We start from the raw sequence: 26,656 nt of genomic DNA on the forward strand, positions 1-26,656 counted from the left end.
AATGCCATGCACACGGTCTAGCAGTCCAGTGACAGAGGCAGCAAATCAACCCCAAAACATCAGGGAACCGCCGCCATGTTTGACTGTAGGGACCGTGTTCTTTTCTTTGAATGCCTCTTTTTTCTCCTGTAAACTCTATGTTGATGCCTTTGCCCAAAAAGCTCTACTTTTGTCTCATCTGACCAGAGAACATTCTTCCAAAACGTTTTAGGCTTTTTCAGGTAAGATTTGGCAAACTCCAGCCTGGCTTTTTTATGTCTCTGGGTAAGAAGTAGGGTCTTCCTGGGCCTCCTACCATACAGTCCCTTTTTATTCAGATGCTGACCGATAGTACGGGTTGACACTGTTGTACCCTCGGACTGCAGGGCAGCTTGAACTTGTTTGGATGTTAGTCAAGGTTCTTTATCCAACATCCGCACAAATTTGCATTGAAATCTCTTGTCAATTTTTCTTTTCCGTCCACATCTAGGGAGGTTAGCCACAGTGCCATGGGCTTTAAACTTCTTGATGACACTGCGCACAGTAGACACAGGAACATTCAAGTCTTTGGAGATGGACTTGTAGCCTTGAGATTGCTCGTGCTTCCTCACAATTTGGTTTTTCAAGTCCTCAGACAGTTCTTTGGTCTTCTTTCTTTTCTCCATGCTCAATGTGGTACACACAAGGACACAGGTTGAGTCAACTTTAATCCATGTCAGCTGGCTGCAAGTGTGATTTAGTTATTGCCAACACCTGTTAGGTGCCACAGGTAAGTTATGGGTGCTGTTAATTACACAAATTAGAGAAGCATCACATGATTTTTCGAACAGTGCCAATACTTTTGTCCACCCCCTTTTTATGTTTGGTGTGGAATTATATCCAATTTGGCTTTAGGACAATTCTATGTGTTTCTTCATTTAAGACAAATTAAATGAAGATAATACCAAAGAATTTGTGTTTGCAATCATTTTCAGGAAGAAACTGAGTATTATCTGACAGAATTGCAGGGGTGTCAATAATTTTGGCCACAACTGTATCATCGCACTTGGAAGACTTTCTTTTCTTGGTGTAGCGACCGAGGACGTTCTCCTCTACATTTTTCCCGCCCTTCCATTCTCGAGTTCTTACAAACGGGTTTGGACTTGGGTCTCGCCCTTAGTTCTCTCAAGGGGCAGATCTCAGCCCTGTCTGTTCTCTTCCAACGCAGGATTGCCAACAGATTACAGGTCAAGACGTTTATTCAGGGAGTCTCCCATCGGGCGCCCCCCTATAGGATGCCGTTGGAACCATGGGATCTTAATCAGGTCCTTGGAGTTTTCGAACCGCTACAGGAGGTTTTTCTGTCTCTTCTTTCATGGAAAGTTGCTTTTCTGGTTGCGGTCACCTCTATTAGACGAATCTCTGAGCTGGCGGCTATGTCCTCTCAAGTTCCGTTCCTGAATTTATCAGGATAAGGTGGTTTTGAGGACATCCCCCTCTTTTCTACCGAAAGTTGTATCCTCTTTTCATCTCAATGAGGAGATTGTCTTAACGTCACTCTGTCCGGCACCAGTCCATTGCATCGAGAAGACCCTTCACACATTGGATTTAGTGAGAGCTCTTAGGAGATATATCTCGCGGACAGCGTCTTTCTGCAGGTCAGATGCCCTATTCGTCCTCCCGGAAGGACCGAGGAAAGAGCTTCCCGCTTCCAAGGCGACAATAGCCAAATGGATTCGTTCGGCTATTCAAGAGTCCTACCGAGTCAGAGGTCTTCCTGTCCCAGCAGGGATTAAGGCTCACTCCACTCGGTCAGTGGGTGCGTCTTGGGCCATCCGGCACCAAGCTTCGGGAGAGTCTTGGTCCAGCCTGCATACCTTAACAAAACATTACCACATTCACTCTCAGGCCTCGGCAGATGTGACCGTCGGCAGACGAACTTTGCAGGCGGCTGTGCCGCATCTGTAACTTGTGGGTAGAAGCAGCAATTGCAGTTAATAGTTTTCCACCTGCTTTAGGACGTCCCATGGTCCTGTGTCCCCCAATGAGGCGTAGGAGAAAAGGAGATTTTTGTGTACTCACCGTAAAATCCTTTTCTCCGAGCCAATCATTGGGGGACACAGCACCCACCCTGTTAGCCTATTGGCTTTGGTTTTTTTGAGTTAACGTGGTTTTGGCATAGTTCATCCTTGTTAAATATTAAGCTCCTACTGCTTTGTTACCGAACTGGTTCACTGAGAGCCAGCAGGAGGGTGTATACTGCAGGGGAGGAGCTATTCTTTCTGTGTTTACTTAGTGTCCTCCTAGTGGCCACAGCATAACACCCATTGTCCTGTGTCCCCCAATGATTGGATCGGAGTAAAGGATTTTACGGTGAGTACACAAATCTCCTTTTTATTGCTTTCATAAAACTCCAATGGATTAAAAATGGAATCTTCTGGGCACAAACATAAAACAGCAAATAAAGAGTTCATTCAGCAGGTACATACTGTATGTCAGTGTATGCTCACACTTTCTCCAGGAGCAAACGTTAATCAAATAATGCTGGTTTCACATTTGCGTTCAGGGGGCTGCGTACTTCCTCCCTGAAGCTCCACCTACTTCTGTACGCGTCCTTCATACTCATCTTTAACATTTGGTACGCAGGATATGCGTTGTATGCGGATGCGTCCGCATGCGGCGTATTGACGTGCGCGGTGACTACACAAACGCAAAATATGGCATTTCCGTGCGGTCGCCGCACACGTCAAATCGCCGCATGCGGACGCATAAAATTTATTTCCCGGCATACCCAATGTTAAAGATAAGTACGCAGGACGGACCCATAAAGAAGTAGGCGGAGCTTCAGGGAGGAAGTATGCAGCCCTCCTGAACGCAAATGTGCACCTAGCCTAAGTGGTACGTTCCTACCATGTCTTAGTATCATATTCAGCCTAGGGTTAAGCAGCTTGCAGCGCCAAACTCCCAACTCCTTGCACAGTTCACACTGAACAGGCTGCTGCTGCAACTCTAAACAAACAGACTGCTCAGCTTTCCTAGCTGACCCTGGAATGTCTTGCATTTTGGCTGGTTATTCCCCAGCAGCACACTCAACTTTGCTCCATGGAGCAGACTGACACACAGTGAACACAGGCCCTGTTTTTGTCAAAAGCTCACCAGGTGCATCTAATCACAACCTGCAGTGCTAGGATGTAACCCAGTCCTACCTGGCTGAGCTAATATATTAAGCCTTAAGCTATCTTTCGGAACAAAAAAAAAAAACAAAACAACAAGACCACATCTTATTCTTGGGGAAATGCATGCATTTTTTTTAGTGAGTTTTTGATGCTGTAGCTTCTCTTTTGAGCATGTTTTAAATGACGCTGCCATTTTTTGATAAGCTATTCAAGTTAAAAGAAAACCTGTCAGCCCAAAATGACTATTCAAACAAAGCACAAGTGCTCAGTGCACACTTAGCACAGTTCAGTCTACCTTCTGGCTCAGGTCCCTCTCCATGTTGCACAAGTTCAGACACATCAGCAGAATGGACAACAGTACTGAGCAGTGCAGCTGTGAATTCAGCACTGGGGTGAGATTAACACTTACTAGAAAGCTGCAGCATACCGAGTACATGTTCCTCTTAAATTCACCAACCCATAGACTTCAATTGCTAGCTGTAACCTGTCACCCCACTGTTGACAGTGTCTCTTTTGACCAAGGCATATTTTAGACTGAAATAAGAGTTCAGGAGAAAGGGCAAGAGGTAGATTTATCTGATAAGTTTATTATATTAGCTAGCACTATGAATTTATGTAATGTTTCTTTAAATGGAACATTAAAAATTATATATATAATCTTTTCTTTAAAAAAATTTTTTTTCTCTTTTTAGAGTTCAATGTACAAAAAAAAAAAAAGTAATTGATATATTACTTTATTTTACAATTGCGGTCCTAGGCTTAATGTAAGGTGCACAGGTTGAGAATGCTGCTTTTAAAGCAAAACCATTTACAAACCTTAAGATCCACATCGATGTCCCATTTTTTTTCATACATTTGGGAATACCACGCGCCGAATTAAAAATGACAAAACTTGGTAGCAAAAGCTAAAAACCGGAATTATTAATATGGGCAATGTTCCTATTCATAGAAAAGGAGGAAGGTTCAGGGGGGCAGAAAAGTCCTACAGGCTGAAACCAGACACTTTAAGATCCTGGGCATTATTTCTGGCTTCAAAATAAGTCGTGTCCGTTTCATCGTCCGGCTGTGGAATGAAAGGCATGGGAAGGTTCTGTAAGTTTTCCCAATCCATACCCTGGAACAAAGGATGAGTCTTCAGTTCTGCACAAAAACAAAAACAGAAGCATTATACATGCCATCATTAGAGGTGAAAATATAACATGTATATTTGTATTTATTACAGTAACTCCATGCAATGCAACCCTATGTAGAAATATAATGCTCTAATCTCCGCAGCCTTACGGCACAGGCCTTTAAGCATTTAAAGGAACCTGGTGGTCTGTGGCTATAAATCTGAAGATATCCAGAAAAAGATACTGTAAGTCTTACAAACTCTCCAGTCAGACAGTCTTCGTGAGCTTACTGATAGATTCTGAGTTAACTCATTCTCCAGCCAGCAATAGACAGTGACTTCTATAGCCACTGTATTACAAACTGTGCAACATTTTTTTTTTTTTTTTTATTTAGTCTAATTGCAAAAATGATTTTTAGCCAAAAAAACAATACATGCAATTAATCAAATATTATCCCCAAAGGTAGAGAACAAGTGCCGAAAAAATGGACCCTGCTGCACTTTTCTTTGTTTCAACGACACCAGACTTTTTACACAGATATGACAGATACTATTAAGGGCAGATTTCTAATTCACAGCAGTATAATGAGGTTCTGGTGGTTTAATGGCTGAAAGCCCAGCGACCGTTTCCAATTAAAGGGAACCTGTCACCAGGATTGTGCACAGTAACCTACAGACAGTGTCAGGTCGGCACCGTTAGGCCGGGATCACACACAGCGAGATACGACCTAGTCTCACAGATTAAAACCAAGCTCTGGCACCGGCACTCTGGAGTGGAGCGTGCAGCCGCACAGCAATACATGGAGCCGCACGCTCCGCTCCGGAGTGCCGGCGCCAGAGCTTGTTTTTAACCTGCGAGACTCGGCCATATCTCGCTGTATTGTGACTCCGGCCTTATACGGATTACAGTGATTCCTTGGTTGATAAAATCTGTCTTGTGGTTGTTGTTTAATCTTTTTCAGTTTTGAGTTAATAATATGCTCGTGCTCCGGGGCGGCCTGTGAGGGATCAGTGACCGGTCAACAGTCTGCATTATGAATACCTAATCGGAGCACCACATGAAGACCCCCACAGGCCGCCCGGAGCACGAGCGTATCATTAACTAAAAGCTGAAAATAAAGATTAAAACAACAACAACCACAAGACAGATTTCATCAACCAAGATATCATTGTAATCAGTATAGCGGCGCCGACCTGACACTGTCTGTAGGTTACTGAGCACAATACTGCTGACAGGTTCCCATTAAACAGCCTCCGTAGTGTGTACTGGAGCCCGTAAGCATCGGGCTCCCAAGTGATGACTTAAGGCAACCACATATTTTCACCACTTGGTAAGAAAAGCAAAACCGCTTTCTTTTGTAAATCACTACTGCAGATCAGACAATTATTTGTAGGTTTACATCCAGGTTAAGTAAAATAGCAGAATTATGATGTCCATACTAGTCCCCTTCACCCCCTCCAAAAATTATATACATCTTCCTATTAAAGACAAGGCTGTAACATATAATCATTCTTCAAGCAGCGAGTCCACCAGAAAGAATCCATTACCTTTTAATCCAGCTCGCTTTGTGTTGTCGAGGGTGAGGAGAATATCTATTGCACTGTGAGCATTAACCGAAAGGGTTTCATCATCTTCTGGCCAAGGAATATCTGGAAACGTCAAAAATTTATGTAAATTTTTCTACTTTTGTCTTTTTTTTTTTTTTTAAAGCCAAATTCTTTAAAATGGCACACATTGTTCATTAATTACATTTATTTTTCTTTCCATGTCACAATTTGTATTTGAAAATAATAAAAAGTAAAAAATCTGGCAATTTTCATACTGGCCCGTGGGGTTTTTTTTTTTTTTTTTTGACTCAACTTCCCATTTCAGGAGGCAGCACATGTGCATAGACACAATGAACAAGCTCAGACCTGTGTTTTGTATGGTATCTAATGAGCGCGTGCAAAGGCCATGGTGAAGTGAGGAGGAGCAGGCGAGCTGTGATATAGTCAATAGTGATTGGTGGATCTTGTGTTATCGACTGTGCACAGAGGCGTTACCTGCCTTTGATGACAATGAGGCTGCTGAAAACTTACTTAAAAACCACAGTGGCCAGTGTGAAAATTGCATGATGGTCATTATTATTATTTTTTTTTTTAAAAAAAAGAAAAATATAAAAACCTCATATAAAAAAACAAATAAATAAAAAAAACGCAACACAAGCATGATTTAGAACTATAATTTTCGGATGATCCCTTCCCTTCAAGCAAAAATGCTCTTTTACCATTATTTTACGCTTTTTTTTTTTTTAAAGCAAAAATGTGCATATTGAACTAAAATGTCGCAAAATTTGGAGTACATTTGCACCAAAAAAAATGGCGCCCTACTAAAAAGTCACACTCGACCAAAAAACATGTGGAGATCCCAAACAGCACTCACGTTGGCAAATAAACAGGTGAGCACGCCAAACAGAGCGAGATCACAAGATCATCAGTAGCTGTCAGGGGGTAGGAGATCCTCCTGGCAATGTTATTTTTGGAGACGTGACAACTTTAATAAAAACGCACCTCTCTTCAGGATGTTCTGGAACACTTGGGCGGGAGTCTCGTCGTTAAATGGGGGTATGCCAGTAAGAAACTCAAACAGGCAAACTCCGAGGGCCCACCAGTCCACAGCCGGTCCTAAAGAAATGCATAGATCAGTGAGGTCAGTGAGCAGATCGTCCGGATCCCCGAGCGTCTCGTGTTAGTGTCAAGCCGTCATTAACCCTTCCACGTCCAGCAGCCAAACCAAGCACATTCTGGCACAGCTGGCGAGAAAGCGTGAAAAGCTCCCATCCAGCACCGAGCCTAAGGCCAGACTAAGTGTAAAGCTGTGGGCCGTTTGGCCACTAATCCGAAATCGCGGCTTCTGTCAATTTTGTTTTTCCTCAACCAAAAATACACCAGGGTCAGAAAGAAGATCCCCCTCCATGTACAACTTCGAGTAAAACTCGCAGAAAATTTTAATGATTCACAAAAAATGTAACCAGGGTCATTTACATGTATCGGCTCCTAACATGGAAGTTTCCAAAAATGATCTGTACACTATAGGGGCCGGAATCAATTAAGGCTATGTGCACACGTCAGGATTTTCTGCAGAATTTTGCCTGAACAAAACCAGACTTTTTCTGCAGGAAATCCGCATGCGTTTTTTTTTTTTTTTTTTTCACTTTTTTTTCCCCGGAGGTTCCCAATGCATTTAATAGCGGAAAAAACGCAAAAAATCCGCAAAATTAATGAATATGCTGCGGTTTTTTTTTTCCGCGAAAAAACGCATTGCGGTAAAAAAACGCGTCATGTGCACAAAAATTGCGGAATGCATTCCAAATGATGGGATGCATAATGTATGCGTTTTTATAGCGAAAAATCCGCAACGTGTGCACACAGCCTAAAGGTAATCTGGCAGCAGGTTTTTGCAATATGATCTGACAGCACCATAATGTAGAAGCAGAGACCCTGATGCCACACTTACTGGCCTGTGCTTTGCTCTTTCAATACAATCAGTGTTTTATAAGCAGAAGATTATCAGTATAGTATAACCGGAATCTTGCCTCCTCGTCGTCCACCACAGATTAGAAGAGGTCACTTAAAAAAGTACACAGAAAGATGTGTATGAAGCTATACACAGCTCAACGTCTCAGCTCTGCTAGATCTGCAGCACAGAAGGCTGAGTCTATCAATACCGCTGCAACCAGTAAACTAAGTGCTGGAATCAGGGTCTCCGCCCCTACATCATGCTGCTGTCAAGATTCCCTGGCAGCAGGTTTTTACATTTCTCTGTTTTTAAGCAATGTTATGCCTCACAGAAGAACAACAGAGGCAAGAGGGGTTTTGCAAATCTGGCAAATCCCTTAGAGGGGTATTCCCTTCTCCAAGATCCTATCCCAATATGTAGTAGGTACTATACTAGCAAATACCTCCAATTAGAAATATAGTATAGTTCTTCGCTTACCCAATGTCCAGGGCATTTCAGTAGCTTAGGTATCCATGGTTATAACCACTCTGACAGTTGTTAATGGTCGTAACCATGGATACCTAAGCTACTGCAATGTCCCGCACATGGGGAAGCAGCATAGCTACGGTAATTAAAAGAACTTTACTACATTTCTAATTGAAATATTGATTATTATAATTACACCTACTACATGTTGGGATAGGATTTGGGGGGATTGGAATACCCCTTTAAAGCTCAACATACACAGAGTAATCTCACTAGTTGTCAGTTTTAGAAATTGCAAAAAATTCTGCTGACCGACAAAGTATTCTAGAAATGTTTCAAAAATCACAGGGGTTTGAGGATCTGTTCTACCCTTGGCTGAAGAAGGGAGGAATTGATGTTTAGTATTCCTTTAACACCTCATGCATTAAAAAACTCCTGCCGATGTACAACACGACACCTGCCGCGCGTCTAGTATCAGTTGGGGCTCTGCAGATCTGGTCGAATCTGTACAGTGCAGTCTTGGTGCTCTACCTTCCTCCTACCACTGGGGGCTCTGCAGATCTTGCTGAATCTGTACAGTGCAGTCTTGGTGCGCTACCTGCCTCCTACCAATGGGGGCTCTGCAGATCTTGCTGAATCTGTACAGTGCAGTCTTTGTGCACTACCTGCCCCTTACATGAACTCTGCCCCAGAATTGGTGACGTGTTCCTATTATTCTTTTCCTCCTATTGTTCCTCTCCTGGTTTTGCCTACAAATACCGACGTAGAATACAGAATGTCGACGTAGAATACAGAATGTCGACGTAGAATACAGAATGTCGACGTAGAATACAGAATGTCGACGTAGAATACAGAATGTCGACGTAGAATACAGAATGTCGACGTAGAATACAGAATGTCGACGTAGAATACAGAATGTCGACGTAGAATACAGAATGTCGACGTAGAATACAGAATGTCGACGTAGAATACAGAATGTCGACGTAGAATACAGAATGTCGACGTAGAATACAGAATGTCGACGTAGAATACAGAATGTTGACCGTGGCCTTTTACTGGCAATGCAGTTTCTTCTTACATTTAGACATTCGCTGAGAGCAGAGAACTCTGTCCGGGGAAAGCAGGCGATTGGGTCATTTAGGTTACTGTACAGCCCAGTAACTTGCAGCCATTTCTTTGCCTTATAGTGCACAGAACACTTTGGAAACCTGGAGTTTATACTCCCGATACATTACATGACCCGAGTCTCCATTTGACCAATTTGGGATATTTTCCCAGAGTTGCACTGAGGGATGTCTCCATATTTTGAACGCATGCAATTAGCTCTTTCAGACCCAGACATTACAATTGAGGCACATTGTTCACTGGGTCAATGAGGCACAATCTACTCTGCAGTAATAGATGTGAAGCCAGCGACACGGAGATGCAAAAGTCACCCGACTGAGTAAAGCGGTCTTGTGCCACCAAAGCGGCAATGGTCAACTTACCGGAGATCACAAAACCTGAGTGCAAAGAAAACATATTATGGGGATCAAAACGTAAAATAACCAGAATCGACAAATAATCCTATATTACCATGATAGTCACTAAACAGACACATAACGAAAATGTGCAACTAAACCCACCAGGCCGTCCAGTATAGAGAAACTCACCGTGGGATTTCCCCAGTAGCAGCTCCGGAGCCAGGTAGTCCGGTGTCCCGAGGATTTTATCATTCTCTGCCTGCGCTGCTCCTCGTCGCACAGACTTTGGTGTTCTGTAGGGGGTGTCTGCCAGACCCTAAAAATTACAGAAGATGCTTTTTTTTTTACTATACAAGTATCAACTGATTTCTTGTTGAAAAGTTTGGATTGTGCAGGACTAGGGCAGAAGTACAACTACGTGCAGGCACAGGGCAGCGCGTCTGTTGCGAGACACCACCCGGCCGGTCAGGCTTAGGGTCTGCACGGTGTGACGCCAGGGCAGTGGCATATCGGCCGATCACTGTGCATGCCCGAAGTCGCAGCTGTAACAGCACGTGAGTGATGTAGGGAAGAAGCGAAGAGACAACCTCTGTGAGCCGGGTGGGCTGCATCAGCTCCAAGTGCACCATATGCGGCACCAGAAGATTAAAAACACAGATTTCATGATTATGCTGCCAATTCTACCCAAACATTGGGGTTGCTAGAAATCAGCCTTACATGACAAATGCAGCGCTGTAATTCGTTAATAGGGCAACATCCTGCTGTCAAGTCCCCTTTAAATCATTTTGTATTCTGACAGCTTGGACATTTACAGGCACAATAATACTAAATGGGATTCTTTTTTTAAAACTAGATGACGAAGCCAACGCGAAACGCGCGTTGGGGCTGCACGGTGGGGAGCCAGAGGATATGACAACATGGGTAAGGTATCTAGAATATGGAGGGTCATGATATTGACAGGGCACTGATCCCTAGGTTAGTGAGCCATTTTGTTTGAGTTACATCTACTACCCTTCATCCTGTTAATTTTTCCCCCTTTATAACAAAGCACTTTGCATTTTATTTCATGATATTCATGTGGTGATGTCTGGTGTACCCACCGATCTTTTCCACCTGTTTTTCTTGCTGAAATTCTAATGGTTATCAGTACCTTTACTGTATTATTATTGACTCTAAATGTTTATTTTTGTAATAAATTTATACCCTTTTAAATTATTGGACTTGAACTCCATTCTTTCTATTGGGTTATAAGGCTTCTATGCTGGAGTGTCCTTTTCTATCTCTCTGTTTTTAGCTCCCCCACTTGGTGTTGAGCATGCATGACAGACTAATATACAGGTTTTCTGTTGTGGTCTGCATATGTATAATATTATATATATATATATATATATATATATATATATATAAATAATCGGAATATATTCCAGTACTTAGCGTAATTCAAGTTCTCCCATGAACGGCTGGGCTTCACAGGAAGATGGGTATGTGCACAAATTAATTACTAGCTGAAGATTTCTCAGAATTAAAAAAAAACAAAAAAAAAAAAACAATAATAACTGGGTCTCTTGACGGGTAGAGCAAGGAGGGCAGCTACTATTGCAATCATGCAGGCAGGCTTCGGCCCATACTACCCGAGGTTTAGGGAGCATGAATCAACCAATAAGTTCCCTTTAAGTCCATGGTAAACCCTGGCTTCAGACACAGCCTGTATACTTTGATTATTTCTTTGGTGCACAGACTATTGAACCATTAGTCTAATGCAGTGTTCCCCAACTCCGGTCCTCAAGAGCCACCAACAGGTCATGTTTTGAGGATTTCTTAAGTATTACACAGGTCAGTGAATGCTTGCCTGTGCAGGTGATGCAATTATCACCTGTGCAATACTAAGGATATCCTGAAAAAAAGACCTGTTGGTGGCTCTTGAGGACCGGACTTGGGGAACACTGGTCTAATGCTATACACGCAGCACAGCCGATTATACCTGGGAGTTCTTGTGCGTTCTGTCCTTTTGGGCCGGAGTAGCCGCCATCGGATAAGATCCTGTGTAACCCAACGAGAAGTGTAGTTTGTCCACAGATCCAATACTTATCCGAGAAGGTTCGGAGAGGTTTGACCCATTTATAGGACTGTTGTAGCTCCTGAAAGCCACCACGGTTCTTCTTTTACTCTTATTTAATGTCCGCGTTGTGGCAGGAGATGCCAAAGAAATATTGACAAGTCCTGATAAACCAAGATCTAAAGCCTTGCCCTCCCCTCGTTCCTCATTTTTTGATGTCCAGGTTGCACCTGCTTCCTGAGAAGAGCAACTGGCGTTCACATCACTCTCTGAGTCAAAAGACAGTTCTTTCATGCTTTTATCGACTTCGGACAGTTCTTTCTCCAGTGGTTGCTCTGCAAGAGACATATTGGCCATGGGTTCCAACTCCCTCTCTGCACTTGGTTTCCAGGTATCGCTCTTCAGCTCACAATTCTCATTTAATTCGCACAATAAATTTTTGGCAACCGTATTCCCCGAGCAGAGCTTCTCTGGAGTAGCTGGAGCAGGGACAAAAGTATTTGTGAGTTGATCATCATCATCCTTCTCCTTGTTTTCATGGAGGTCACCAAGAATCAATGATGTAATCTCCATAGTGAGACCTGAAGTTGGGTTGTCCTGAACCCCAGAAAGTTTGTAGGCTCGTTCATACTGGGAATTGGTTTTCTTTTCCATAAGTTCTTCCTTGGGGCTCGTTTCAACAAGAGAAAAGTTTCTTTTGACTCCAACTCGATCGGCAATAACATCTTCATTGTACTTTAGGGGATCCAAAGAAGAACTCGCTAACCAAGGAGGAGATTCAGGAGATCTGGGCAACTCTTTCAACTGTCCATCCGCACGCAGGTTCTCCTTTTCTTCCTCAGTGTTCGGGTCATAAAGACATTTCCTTATTAAGCCTTTTGCGTTTAGGCCAGCAATGGGAGTGTCCTCCAGGTCATTAATATTCTTGATGTCCGATTTTTTGTTATTTTTGTTATTAACAATAGGGGAGATGGCCGACTCTAGGTCCTTCATGCACTTTGAAACTTTTCCTATGGGAAATTTGCTCAGCGACTTATCAGACAAACTATTCTTTAGACGGCTGGAGCAGAGAAAGCGCGGAGCCTCAAAATCCTGAAGCAAAACAGACAGGAAAAAAAACAGATCATGATCAATAATGCTGCGACAGTCAGAAAAACAATTAAATAAAAACTGATTGGAGCCAGGGCTGTGGACTCAGAGTCGAAGCCCATTTTGGTGGAGTCAGAGTCATGGAAATTGAGGAGTCGGAGGTTTGGCTTACCGACTCTACAGCCCTGGTTGGAGCCACAACGTATTTATTTTAAAAGAAGTTGTCTGATCTTCTTTGTTCTAGGTAGTGAAGTTGGCCGGATCTAGTCTTCTGCCAAGCTTCAGAGCAAGCACGAGCTCCTAGCCTAGAAGAATGGCCATGTGCCGATAAGACTGCAGAGGTGGCCGTTCACTAAGCGACGAGCCGTAAATGAGAATTTTAAGAGGTAAATTGCAAAGTTGCCTTTTTAACAAGAACTTCACAATTTTACCTTAGTCATGGCACATTGCTACCTAGTGATCACTGGGGCTTTGACGTCTAGGACCCCCTTGATTCTGACAACGAAGGTGGTCGCAGCACTGATTCAGTTCAGTTTTTTCTATGTGGCCCAAGAGATTCACTGTGCAGAGAAACAACTGAAGAAGGGCCGTGTACATTTAATAATTCTCAAGATTAATGGAGGAGGTCTTAGAGGTTTCATTAAAGGGGTTTTCTCAGCTTTTAGTCTTAGGAGCGCCCACTTTCTTCTGCCTCTCATGAATCCATGCGCTCCTAATGACTGCAGTTAGGCTGAGCCACTGACCCAAAAATATAGCATCGAATGAGAGAAGGGATAGCGAATTCAGCCAGCTTCAGAGCTGCACTTCTGAGTCCCTTACCATGGAGACCGACCACCTTTGACAACCCCTTTATATGACAGCAAGATGCTGTCATTTACCAAAATGGGAAAGCAAAACATGGCAGTGGCGTTTCTGGTCATCAGCAAGTTGCAGGAAAAAACGTAAAACATTGAATCTCCTTTATTCTCTGGATCGGTGGGGATCCTAGAGAGGTCAGACCTCCAGTGATAACATGATGGCATATGGTAGGGATGTGTCATCACTGTGTAAGAAAAGAATATTCCTCTAAAAAAAAAAAAAAATCAAAGTAAAACATAATCCAAACCTGGTTTCCATTCTCCCATTTCGGGCTGCTGCAATAATCGGACTCCACACTTGATAAGCATAACCGGGACTGGCTGCTGGTGCTGGACGTTCCAACCCGTGGCCTTAACTTCAGCAGGTTGGGCGTGAGACATTTCACCGGCATGCTGGGGCTAGATGTGTTTACCTCAGGACCTGGAAAAAAAAAAACAACTCACATGAATCTATCTTTATATTGATTTATATTAAAGGGCCATTCACAGTATTAAAAGTTATAACCTATTCAAATGGATAGTCGACAACTTTCGGATTGGTGAGGGGCTGAATACTGGGACCCTCACCAATGAAATGGAGGGACGGCACGCTACTTTGCTTTCTCCATAGAGAATGAATGGAGCATTGGCGCACGCGAGTGACCACCATGCTATTCCGAAAGAGCCCCCCTTTTAGGAAACTATTACAGTACCAGCAGTCGATCCATCAGTAATCCTCTACATTATAATGATAGGAATGTATTTCCATAGGAGATAATTGACGATACAAAGTGGATCCCAAAAAGATTAGATGCACAGGAAGCATTGTCACAGGCTCAGGCTGCTGTTTTGCCCCCATGCTTTACACTGAATTTCGCCATTAACAGCTTGGCTGCTGCATATAAGCACAATGCCAAAACAAGCTCTCTATTGTGTCAGTGTATAGAGAACGGATTTACACTGCAAAAAAAAGATGCAGAATGGATAGAAAATTGCAGGAAATACACCCATAGTCCATGTAATGGCCACAGATGTGCTGAAGCGTGTGACCACCCGAAATGAGAAGCGCTCAGATCACCGGAAATGTCCATCACAAGCCACTTACATGATATTAGGAGCTTCCCGGCTTTCCCCAAATGTTCTTTATTGCTCACTAAAAGAGGGGTAGAGTTATTCTGAGACACCTCACTAAACACTGGGGTTACGGAAGGAGCCGCTCCTTTCACCTTACTGCGGACTGGAGTATTCTATTACAAAGGAAACAAGAAAAGGTACAAAATGAAAAATATAGACACAAAAGGAGGGCAAGGCAGGATATACTCCAATGCATCCAAACCATCAATGGTCATCATTAAAAATGTAATTTTGCTTGTTGTTTATGCAGATCAATGTGTCTCCATAATTACAAGTGGTTTGCGAAAGTAGTCACCCCCTTGGCATTTTTCATGGAAAGAACATGCCTACAACTGTGAACATTTGGTTTTCTTTGTATTGTGAACCAAACAAATAGGACAAAATTACTGAATACTTCAGTGTGCATAACTATTCACCCCCCTCTACTATGTAGAGTTTCCTTCTGCCGCAATTACAGCTGCAAGTCTCTTTGGATAAGTCTCCATGAGCTTTTCCACTGAGATTTTTGACAATTCCTTAAGGCAAAACTGCTCCGGCTCCTCCAAGTTAGATGGTTTCCTCTGGTGAACAGCAATCTTCAAGTCTGACCACAGATTCTCCATCGGATTAAGGTCTGGGCTTTGACTAGGCCACTCAAACATTTACACATTTCCCCTTAAACCACTCAAGTATGGCTTTATGGGTCGAGTATGGGTCATGGTCTTGCTGGAAGGTGAACCTGCGTCCTAATATCAAATTACTGACAAACAGGTTTTGCGCAAGAATATCTTTGTATTTTGCACCATCCATCTTCCACCTTGACTCAAGCCATTTTCTGTGTCCCTTTTGTCGAAAAACATTCCCACAGCATAATGCTGCCACCACGTTTCACTGTGGGAATGGTGTTCTTGGGTGACGAGCTGTGTTGGTTTGGGGCCAGACATAGCATAACTTTAATTTTCGTCTCCTCTGACCACAGCATTTTGCTCCAGACATTTGCAGAGTCTCCCACAAGTGTTTTGGCAAACTCAAAATGAGCCTTACAATTTTTGTGTGTAAGTAAAGGCTTTTTTCTGTCCACTCTCCCATAAAGGCCCCCTCTATGGAGTGTACGGCTTATTGTAGTTGTGTGGACAGATTCTCCAGTCTCTGCTTAGGAACCCTGCAGCTCCTTCAGGGTGATTTTTGATCTCAGCTGCCTCTGATTAACGCCTTCCTTACCCGGGCTGAGGGTTTTGGTGGGCTGCCCACTCTTGGCAGGTTTGTTGTAGTGGCAGGTTTGTTTGTTGTGGTACCATGTTCTTTCCATTTGATGATGATGGATTTGATGTTGCCCCAGGGGATCATCAGAGATTGGGATATTTCTTTTATGACCCAACCCTGACTTGTACTTCTCAATAACTTAGTCCATGACTTTTTTGGAGATCTCGTTGGTCTTCATGGTGTTTGTTAGGCTACGTTCACATTAGCGTTACGCTAATGTGCGTCGCTGTTGCGTCGGCGACGCGCCCCTATGTTTAACATAGGGGACGCGTGCGTTTTTTTGTTAGCGTTTTTCGACATGTGCGTCGTTTTCGACGCTAGCGTCGGACGCACGAAAATGCAACAAGTTGCATTTTTCGTGCGTCCGATTTTCGTCAAAAAACGACGCACGCGTCGCAAAACGCAGCGTTTTTGCGCGCGTTTTTGGTGCGTCCCGCGTTGCGTTGCCGACGCACCGGCGCGCAACGCTAATGTGAACGTAGCCTAAGTGGAGCCTCTTGTTAATGGTGTTGCAGCCTCTGTTGCTTTTCAGAAAAGGTAAAGTGCATATACTGACCGACGTGTGACACTTAGATTGCACACAGGGGGACGTCCTGTCACTAAGCATGGGACTTATGAAGGTAATTGCTTGCACCATAAATTTTGGGGGGCTTCATAGCAAAAATGGTGAATACATAGGCACAAGCCAATTTTTAGTGCTTTGATCCCATAAATTTTATTTATCCTTATATTTTTCTCACTTCACCAACTTAGATTATTTAGTGCTGATGCATCACACACAAAGCAGATTACAAAAATATTTAAAACACAGGTTGTCATGTAACAAAATGGGTAAAAAGCCAAAAGGGGGTGAATATTCTCTCAAAAGCCACTGTGCCTACTGCAAACAGAACCTGTGTAGTCTGGTCCTGTGTGATAACCACTGTCCAGAACCAAAGAGATAAAAGTTATCACTGCCGAGTCAGATAACAGCAAAGCTTTGACTACAGGCTGTAGGATAAAAGGCTAAGGGCTTGTTCACACAGATTTTTTGCAGTTTTCTTTTTATGGACCTTCATTCAATGGGGGCTTCCAATAGTCTGACCCCAGCGATCAGTAAGAGATCACCTCTCCGGTGAAGAAGCGACAGCCTTTTTTTGACCATTATTGGACATTTTTTTTCTAATTAGTCACAGAAATGTCATTTGGGTAAGTACTTACAAATCCCAGCGAGCTTATAAGAGAAAGTACTTGTCCCGGAGTTCGGAAGTAGTCTTGTTTGGGTTTGGCCATTGAAGGTGTTGTAAGAATATCGATCATATTAATTTCTAATAATGATAAAAAATAATAATAATAATAATAATAATATTGAGTAAATAAAATGCGTCTAGAATAAAAACTAACACACAAATAAACGAACTACAAAACGCTTTATATACAAATGCTGTGTTCCTTTGCAAAAAGTCTCAGAATCTGATGCAATAAAGACATTTGTATAACCAGGCGTCAAGCTGTGCACACGTGTAACCTCCAGACACCAGAATCCCTGTGCCCGTCCTCCTGATATCTGACCCTGGAGGGCTACGAATGGAGACTGATAAAGCACGGAACCTACTATGTCAGCATTTCCCAAACCCCGTCCTCGAGGCCCCCCAACAGATCATGTCCAAGCTGATAACAGGGAACAACAGCTAATATGAGGTTTATAAGAGGGACATGACATTCGCAATATAAGGACTCAGGCAGACGTCCGAACACGGACCGTAACGCATAGACTGGCCGGGGGTCTCCAGATCGGAGCGTGTCAGATACATATGGACCCATGAAGCTGTGACGCTGGGGTGCGGAGATCCGTGGCCAGTCCTTGCTCAGACGTCTGCATGAGCACCAAGTCTGTAAATTGCAGTCGCTGCCATGATGCTCTAATACGAGGTAATGCGGCACGAGGAGACTTACCTCTCTTTAGGGTGACTTTAGAGAGTCCGAAGTCTGTGAGCTTAATGTGACCCTCGTTAGAAATCAGCATGTTATCCGGCTTAAGGTCCCTGCGTGAAAAAAAATAAGAATTGCTCAGATTAACATGGATTATAATGTGAACAGGGAGAAAACTTGTGCAGAGATTACACAGGAGGAACACAATGTTCTACAGAAAAACTGCTAAATCGGCCTTGTGCCATCTGATCACAGTATAGAAGGGAAAATCTTAAAAAGGGTGGTTCCACTACTATGTTATGGATGACCTGCTCCTGGGAGAGGTCTCACTGATCCGTTCCGGCAGGGGCTGGCTGGAAGGCCGGAGCGGAGCAGCAAAGATCCGTCAAATGTTTAATGGTCGAACGACTGATCGATCAACTGATTTGACACTATCCCAGGCATAGATAGCATGTTAGTGGAATAACCCTTTAAGGCCAAACCATCAACCATGTAATGAGTAATGAGCAGGGCCCTCCGAACAGGAGATAAGTAGCCGATGTGTTGGAACCACATGATCCTTTTGTTCCCACGTGAGGATAGGCTGCCGCCGGAGATCTGCAGCAGCAGCTTACTCCGATCTCCCTACTGAAAGCCCTGCATGCTCAGCGAAGCAGAGCGTACATTAGTCACCGATCACTACACGCTGTCGATTAATGTGCAGGGAGTGATTACAGCAAGTGGTGACTAACAGCTCCTTGCACCGTCCCGATGACTGGACACAAGCGGCTGCAGGGAGAACATAAGGTCATTTTTTCCCTATAGCCACTGCTCCAGAAAGGATTTTAATGTGATTTACATATAGACTAGCTCTATTCATACAGGCAAATTGTCTTTTTTCTGGACATGACAGGTTCCTTTTAAGGTCCCTGAATTGTTGCCCGATATGTAAACAATAGTTTCTTCTTCAACCACTTTGCCAAGTTCACGTCAATCACTAGCTGACGTTACCTTTGCCCCCGGAGCACAGACACAACATCTATAATGGACAGCAGGATCCGCACTGGTGATGCATCCAGAGATTCGATCTTGCAGTCACCGAATGTCATGACACATAGGGGCAAGTAGTGCAAGGGAAGGAGGAGACTAGCAATGGGTCACCAAGGTGTAATGTAAAGGGGTCATCTAAACAAAAAGAGATGCAGCTGCACACCGGCTAGTCACATTGCCTACCCATGCCTACACAACCTATCCATTACAGTAAACGGCTGCCCACTCTCCCCAGTCCCACAAGCTCGCTGCCTCGGGGGTAATCCTTGACACTGATCTCTCCTTCAAACCACATAGCCAAGCCCTTTCCATTTCCTGCCGCCTTCAACTCAAAAATATTTCATGGATTCGTACATTCCTAAACCAAGAATCTGCAAAACCCTAGTCCATGCCCTCATCATCTCCCCGCCTCGACTACTGTAACCTCCTGCTCTGTGGCCTCCCCTCTAACACTCTCACAACCCTCCAATCTATTCTAAACTCAGCTGCCCGACTAATCCACCTGTCCCCCCGCTATTCCCCAGCTTCTCCCCTCTGTCAATCCCTTCACTGGCTCCCCATTACCGAGAAACTCCAGTACAAAAGCATAACCATGACGTACAAAGCCATCCACAACCTGTCTCCTCCATACATCCGTGACCTCATCTCCCAGTACTTACCTACACGCAACCTCTGATCCTCACAAGATCTCCTTCTATACTCCCCTCTTATCTCCTCTTCACACAATCGTATACAAGATTTCTCTCGCGCATCACCCCTACTCTGGAACTCTCTACCACAACACATCAGACTCTCGCCTACCATCGAAACCTTCAAAAAGAGCCTGAAGACCCACTGACAAGCCAACAACCTGCAGTAACCACCGATCCACCAAACCGCTGCATGACCAGCTCTACCCTCACCTACTGTATCCTCACCCATCCCTTGTAGATTGTGAGCCCTCACGGGCAGGGTCCTCTCTCCTCCTGTACCAGCTGTGACTTGTATTGTTCAAGATTATTGTACTTGTTTTTATTATGTATACCCCTCCTCACATGTAAAGCGCCATGGAATAAATGGCGCTATAATAATAAATAATTGCCTTAGTAATACCCCTTCTAAAACCCAGAAAGTACCATGCAGGGGTCCCATTATCCAGAACAGGACCTGAGCACGGTACAGGATTTGCAACATAGACAATTGCAAGTATTGCTGAATGTATACAGTACAGACCATAAGTTTGGACACACCTCATTTAAAGATTTTTCCGTATTTTCATGACTGAAAATTGTACATTCAAACTGAAGGCATCAAAACTATGAATTAACATGTGGAATTATATAATTAAAAAGTGTGAAACAACTGAAATTAGGTCTCATATTCTAGGTTCTTCAAAGTAGCCACCTTTTGCTTTGATGACTGCTTTGCACACTCTTGGCATTCTCTTGATGAGCTTCAAGAGGTAGTCACCGGGAATGGTTTTCACTTCACAGGTGTGCCCTGTCAGGTTTAATAAGTGGGATTTGGACCATCAGTTGTGTTGTGCAGAAGTCTGGTGGATACACAGCTGATAGTCCTACTGAATAGACTCTTAGAATTTGTATTATGGCAAAAAAAAGCAGCTAAGTAAAGAAAAACGAGTGGCCATTATTACTTTAATAAGTGAAGGTCAGTCTGTCCAAAAAATTGGGAAAACTTTGAAAGTGTCCCCAACTGGCTCACACGAGGACCGCCCCAGGAAAGGAAGACCGAGAGTCACCTCTGCTTCTGAGGATAAGTTTATCCGAGTCACCAGCCTCAGAAATCGTAGGTTAACAGCAGCTCAGATTAGAGACCATGTCAATGCCACACAGAGTTCTAGCAGCAGACACATCTCTACAACAACTGTTAAGAGGAGACTTTGTGCAGCAGGCCTTCATGGTAAAACAGCGGCTAGGAAACCACTGCTAAGGACAGGCAACAAGCAGAAGAGACTTGTTTGGGCTAAAAAACACAAGGAAATAACATTAGACCAGTGGAAATCTGTGTTTTGGTCTGATGAGTCCAAATTTGAGATCTTTGGTTCCAACCACCGTGTCTTTGTGCGACGCAGAAAAGGTGAACGGATGGACTCTACATGCCTGGTTCCCACCGTGAAGCATGGAGGAGGAGGTGTGATGGTGTAGGGCATGCTATTCCATCCGGTTTGGGTTTAGTTGGACCATCATTTATTTTTCAACAGGACAATGACCCCAAACACACCTCCAGGCTGTGCAAGGGCTATGTGACCAAGAAGGAGAGTGATGGGGTGCTACGCCAGATGACCTGGCCTCCACAGTCACCAGATCTGAACCCAATCAAGATGGTTTGGGGTGAGCTGGACCGCAGAGTGAAGGCAAAAGGGCCAACAAATGCTAAGCATCTCTGGGAACTCCTTCAAGATTGTTGGAAGACCATTCCCGGTGACCTCTTGAAGCTCATCAAGAGAATGCCAAGAGTGTGCAAAGCAGCCATCAAAGAAAAAGGTGGCTACTTTGAAGAACCTAGAATATAAGACATATTTTCAGTTGTTTCACACTATTTTGTTAAGTATATAATTCCACATGTGTTAATTCATAGTTTTGATGCCGTCAGTGTGAATGTACAATTTTCATAGTCAAGAAAATACAGAAAAATCTTTAAATGAGAAGGTGTGTCCACAAGCTTTTGGTCTGTACTGTATGTCTCAGGAACTGTTTAAAGTTTTTTTTTTTTTACAGATTTAGCAATGTGTTGTGAATTCTGTGATCAAGCTCCCTCCTGTGGTCACGAGTGGTACTGCGGCTTCTGAGTTTCCTTCCTCAGGTGATGAGGTTAAGTCGTTAGGTGCTGCTCTATTTAACTCCACCTAGTGCTTTGATCCTGGCCTCCAGTCAATGTTCTAGTATTGGTCTTGCTTCCTCCTGGATCGTTCCTGTGGCCTGTCTGCTCAGCATAAGCTAAGTTCTGCTTGTGTTACTTTTGTTGCTATATTTTCTGTCCAGCTTGCTTTTTTGGTTTTTCTTGCTTGCTAGAAGCTCTGAGACGCAGAGGGAGCACCTCCGTACCGTTAGTCGGTGCGGAGGGTCTTTTTGCCCCTCTGCGTGGTTGTTTGTAGGTTTTTGTGTTGACCGCAAAGCTATCTTTCCTATCCTCGGTCTATTCAGTAAGTCGGGCCTCACTTTGCTAAATCTATTTAATCTCTGTGTTTGTATTTTCATCTTAACTCACAGTCATTATATGTGGGGGGCTGCCTTTTCCTTTGGGGAATTTCTCTGAGGCAAGGTAGGCTTGTTTTTCTTTCTTCAGGACTAGCTAGTTTCTCAGGCTGTGCCGAGTTGCATAGGGAGCATTAGGCGCAATCCACGGCTACCTCTAGTGTGGTGTGTTAGGATTAGGGATTGCGGTCAGCAGAGTTTCCACGTCTCAGAGCTCATCCTATGTTTTGTGGTTTTTGTCAGGTCACTTTTGTGCTCTGAACTTCAAGGTCCATTGTGGTTCTGAATTACCTATTCATAACAGCAATGGCTTCTTTCTTAAAGAAAAAAACAGTGACGGATTGATGAGGAATAACTTGTGTACTTCATACAAAGCATGGAGAAAAGCTTTTTGATTCTTGGGGGTCCGAGTATTGGGGCCCCACCAATCCAGAGATCAGAGTTCTCCAGAGCCTCATCTGAAGGGAGGTCAATCATGCTCAGCTCTGCTACATTTATTCTCTGTAGGAAAGCCGGAGAAAGTCTCTTCATGAAGAATTAATAAAGTGGAGGAGCACACGCTCTATTCAGACAGGACTCTTCAACGCCCCGCTCTAAGGACTGGTGGGGGTCTCAGTAGTCAGACCCCCCCCCAGTGATCATTATGCTACCAAACTGTGAAATAATGGTCTTTACCTGTGAATTATACCATGTCTGTGTAAGTAATCAAGGGCCAGAGCAACCTCCGATATATACTTCACCGCCATATCCTCATCAAAGTAACCGTAGATGTGCAAGAGCGACTTCACGTCTCCTCCAATGAGATACTCCATTATCTGGTAGAAGACACTGCTGTTATTAATCATGGATTCATGATGGTATGTAGCAAAAAAAAAAACAACAATTTGGCTGGGGTGAAGGGGTGTATTCCCTATATTATGGGCCATGCATAGATGTTCTATTCTGCGTGGAATAAAGATATGGCCGCTCTATGTGGCTCTGTCCATTCATTTGTATGGTACGTGGGAAAATTGCAGAGCATGGAATCAATGTCAGGATCCAGTCCAAGGGTCGGATCACTAATTTGTGGCTGTCGGACGTGAGCCCTGAGAACCGCCACCGGGGGGGGGGGGGGGGGGGGTTTGGGGTTAGGAAAGGGAGAGAGAGGCAGAGCCGGGGGGGAGGAAAAGGAAGAGAGAGGCAGAGCCGGGGGGGGGGGGGGGGGGGGGAGGAAAAGGAAGAGAGAGGCAGAGCCGGGGGGGGGGGGGGGGGGGAGGAAAAGGAAGAGAGAGGCAGAGACCTGGGGAGGAAAAGGAAGAGAGAGGCAGAGCCCTGGGGGAGGAAAAGGAAGAGAGAGGCAGAGCCCTGGGGGAGGAAAAGGAAGAGAGAGAGGCAGAGCCCTGGGGGAGGAAAAGGAAGAGAGAGAGGCAGAGCCCTGGGGGAGGAAAAGGAAGAGAGAGAGGCAGAGCCCTGGGGGAGGAAAAGGAAGAGAGAGGCAGAGACCTGGGGGAGGAAAAGGAAGAGAGAGGCAGAGACCTGGGGGAGGAAAAGGAAGAGAGAGGCAGAGACCTGGGGGAGGAAAAGGAAGAGAGAGGCAGAGACCTGGGGGAGGAAAAGGAAGAGAGAGGCAGAGACCTGGGGGAGGAAAAGGAAGAGAGAGGCAGAGACCTGGGGGAGGAAAAGGAAGAGAGAGGCAGAGACCTGGGGGAGGAAAAGGAAGAGAGAGGCAGAGACCTGGGGGAGGAAAAGGAAGAGAGAGGCAGAGACCTGGGGGAGGAAAAGGAAGAGAGAGGCAGAGACCTGGGGGAGGAAAAGGAAGAGAGAGGCAGAGACCTGGGGGAGGAAAAGGAAGAGAGAGGCAGAGACCTGGGGGAGGAAAAGGTAGAGAGAGGCAGAGACCTGGGGGAGGAAAAGGAAGAGAGGCAGAGACCTGGGGGAGGAAAAGGAAGAGAGAGGCAGAAACCTGGGGGAGGAAAAGGAAGAGAGAGGCAGAGACCTGGGGGAGGAAAAGGAAGAGAGAGGCAGAGCCGGGGGAGGAAAAGGAAGAGAGAGGCAGAGCCGGGGGAGGAAAAAGGAAGAGAGAGGCAGAGCCGGGGGAGGAAAAAGGAAGAGAGAGGCAGAGCCGGGGGAGGAAAAGGAAGAGAGAGGCAGGAGACTGTTCTCCAGGCCACCATCTGACATCCACAGAATACGGCCACTGGATTGCTTGGCACTGACTACTTTTTAGCAAGGGCTTTGATTCAACCAAAACCAAAATTTTTTGAGAATAACAGCAGGTTTAGGTTTTTTTTATATATATATAAAACATAACTTATTCCGATTTATTAAAAAAAAAAAAAAGTCTTCTAGGACTCATATCACATCAAATCCTCTTTACAGATTATTGCACAAATAGGGGTGATCTAATAGGGTATACTTCCCCACATATACATTATTTCATTATATCTCCCCATGTGTCAATAACAATAAACAGCAGAAATACTAATATATTGATTAACGTCATTAATTATCATTTGACTTCATATATATGCTGTTATTCAATCCGGACAGATTGTGGTATCAGCGCGCTCATACAAATAGTATAAAGGGAAATGTCACATCAATCACATTTCCTTCACACATCTCTTACCCCAAATAACCACTTGAATACATCTCTGCCTCTATACTTTCTGGCATATGTTCTTATTTATGATCAAAAATGGGTTTAGTGTGTATTATATATATTTTTGTTATACTCATCTGGATCACCAATCGTGTCGCTGGATTTAGCCACCAAGTTCATAAGGTGCCGTCTACAGCAATCGCCATTTCATAAGATGCTGTTATCCGGTTCCCTTCCCATATTATGTCTCCCGACGCGTTTCATCATACAGATTCTTCAGGGAAAAATGACATCTTAAAAGATATGAGCATAGCCATGGTGCTCCTGCACCTACTCCCTTTCTATCTTTCCTAATGATAAGTAATGAGAGGTCTGTCGTATCATTTTCTTTGTGTTCTTTTTTTAGGGCAAATACTAAAATAAATCCCTACTTACTCTCTCTCATTTGTCATATTTTTTGTATAAGATGGTGCTCTTTGATTTGTGTGGTATTAAAATCAGAAGATCCTCGGGTAGGACCATATCCAATAAAGTAAATAATTAACTGTGAAGATTAAAAGAAGAATAAAATCTGCATATGCCCAAAAAGGCGATAGACAGAATATGATGTATTCTGTTACTATAAAAGAAATTGATAGGATAACGAATATCCACGTAATACAGGCTCGTAGCGAAAGGCACGGGCCGTACGCTTGTCACAGTCACGATCGGCCGCAATATGCGGTAATGTTCGTGTACCGGATATGACGCTGGCGGATCACTGTTTACCGCTTGCGTTCCAATATCCGGACGGGATGTAAGCGGTCTGGTTCTAACGGCGCATGCGCCCCAATTACCGGAGGTGCCGGCGTACGGAAACATGCGACCGCAAGAAGCCACGCATAATCTATATAAGGCAACTAACAGAGGAGAAACAAAGGGGTTTTAGGGTACAAAAATTTATGACAAATCTTTATTAATACAAATCACACGTATATTAACAATTTAAAAAAAAATATATATATATATATATATATATATATATATATATATATATATATATATATATATATATATATATATATATACACATATACACATATACACAGTGGGGCAAAAAAGTATTTAGTCAGTCAGCAATAGTGCAAGTTCCACCACTTAAAAAGATGAGAGGCGTCTGTAATTTACATCATAGGTAGACCTCAACTATGGGAGACAAACTGAGAAAAAAAAATCCAGAAAATCACATTGTCTGTTTTTTTAACATTTTATTTGCATATTATGGTGGAAAATAAGTATTTGGTCAGAAACAAAATTTCATCTCAATACTTTGTAATATATCCTTTGTTGGCAATGACAGAGGTCAAACGTTTTCTGTAAGTCTTCACAAGGTTGCCACACACTGTTGTTGGTATGTTGGCCCATTCCTCCATGCAGATCTCCTCTAGAGCAGTGATGTTTTTGGCTTTTCGCTTGGCAACACGGACTTTCAACTCCCTCCAAAGGTTTTCTATAGGGTTGAGATCTGGAGACTGGCTAGGCCACTCCAGGACCTTGAAATGCTTCTTACGAAGCCACTCCTTCGTTGCCCTGGTGGTGTGCTTTGGATCATTGTCATGTTGAAAGACCCAGCCACGTTTCATCTTCAATGCCCTTGCTGATGGAGGGAGGTTTGCACTCAAAATCTCACGATACATGGCCCCATTCATTCTTTCATGTACCCGGATCAGTCGTCCTGGCCCCTTTGCAGAGAAACAACCCCAAAGCATGATGTTTCCACCACCATGCTTTACAGTAGGTATGGTGTTTGATGGATGCAACTCAGTATTCTTTTTCCTCCAAACACAAGTTGTGTTTCTACCAAACAGTTCCAGTTTGGTTTCATTAGACCATAGGACATTCTCCAAAAACTCCTCTGGATCATCCAAATGCT

At 43.8% G+C, this 26,656-nt stretch overlaps 1 protein-coding gene across 2 annotated transcripts in view; it reads right to left on the reverse strand.

Annotated features, from left to right (window-relative positions):
• Positions 1–3,702: 3,702 nt before the first annotated feature.
• Positions 3,703–26,656, reverse strand: part of MASTL (microtubule associated serine/threonine kinase like) — a 29,498-nt gene continuing 6,544 nt past the window's right edge. The window contains exons 3-13 of one of the 2 annotated variants that reach the window (XM_069729619.1): positions 22,839–22,978; positions 17,965–18,053; positions 17,230–17,336; positions 14,759–14,900; positions 13,923–14,095; positions 11,654–12,820; positions 9,862–9,988; positions 9,697–9,711; positions 6,796–6,909; positions 5,794–5,895; positions 3,703–4,274 (exon numbers count right to left, since the gene is read on the reverse strand). In XM_069729619.1, coding sequence (XP_069585720.1) covers positions 4,117–4,274; positions 5,794–5,895; positions 6,796–6,909; positions 9,697–9,711; positions 9,862–9,988; positions 11,654–12,820; positions 13,923–14,095; positions 14,759–14,900; positions 17,230–17,336; positions 17,965–18,053; positions 22,839–22,978 — 2,334 coding nt within the window. In that variant the 3' untranslated portion in view covers positions 3,703–4,116. The remainder of the gene's footprint in view (positions 4,275–5,793; positions 5,896–6,795; positions 6,910–9,696; positions 9,712–9,861; positions 9,989–11,653; positions 12,821–13,922; positions 14,096–14,758; positions 14,901–17,229; positions 17,337–17,964; positions 18,054–22,838; positions 22,979–26,656) is intronic. The other variant, XM_069729620.1, reaches the window with a different exon arrangement.

This window comes from Ranitomeya imitator, chromosome 6, assembly GCF_032444005.1.
Source record: "Ranitomeya imitator isolate aRanImi1 chromosome 6, aRanImi1.pri, whole genome shotgun sequence".
In the NCBI taxonomy this organism is placed as follows: Eukaryota; Metazoa; Chordata; class Amphibia; order Anura; family Dendrobatidae; genus Ranitomeya; species Ranitomeya imitator.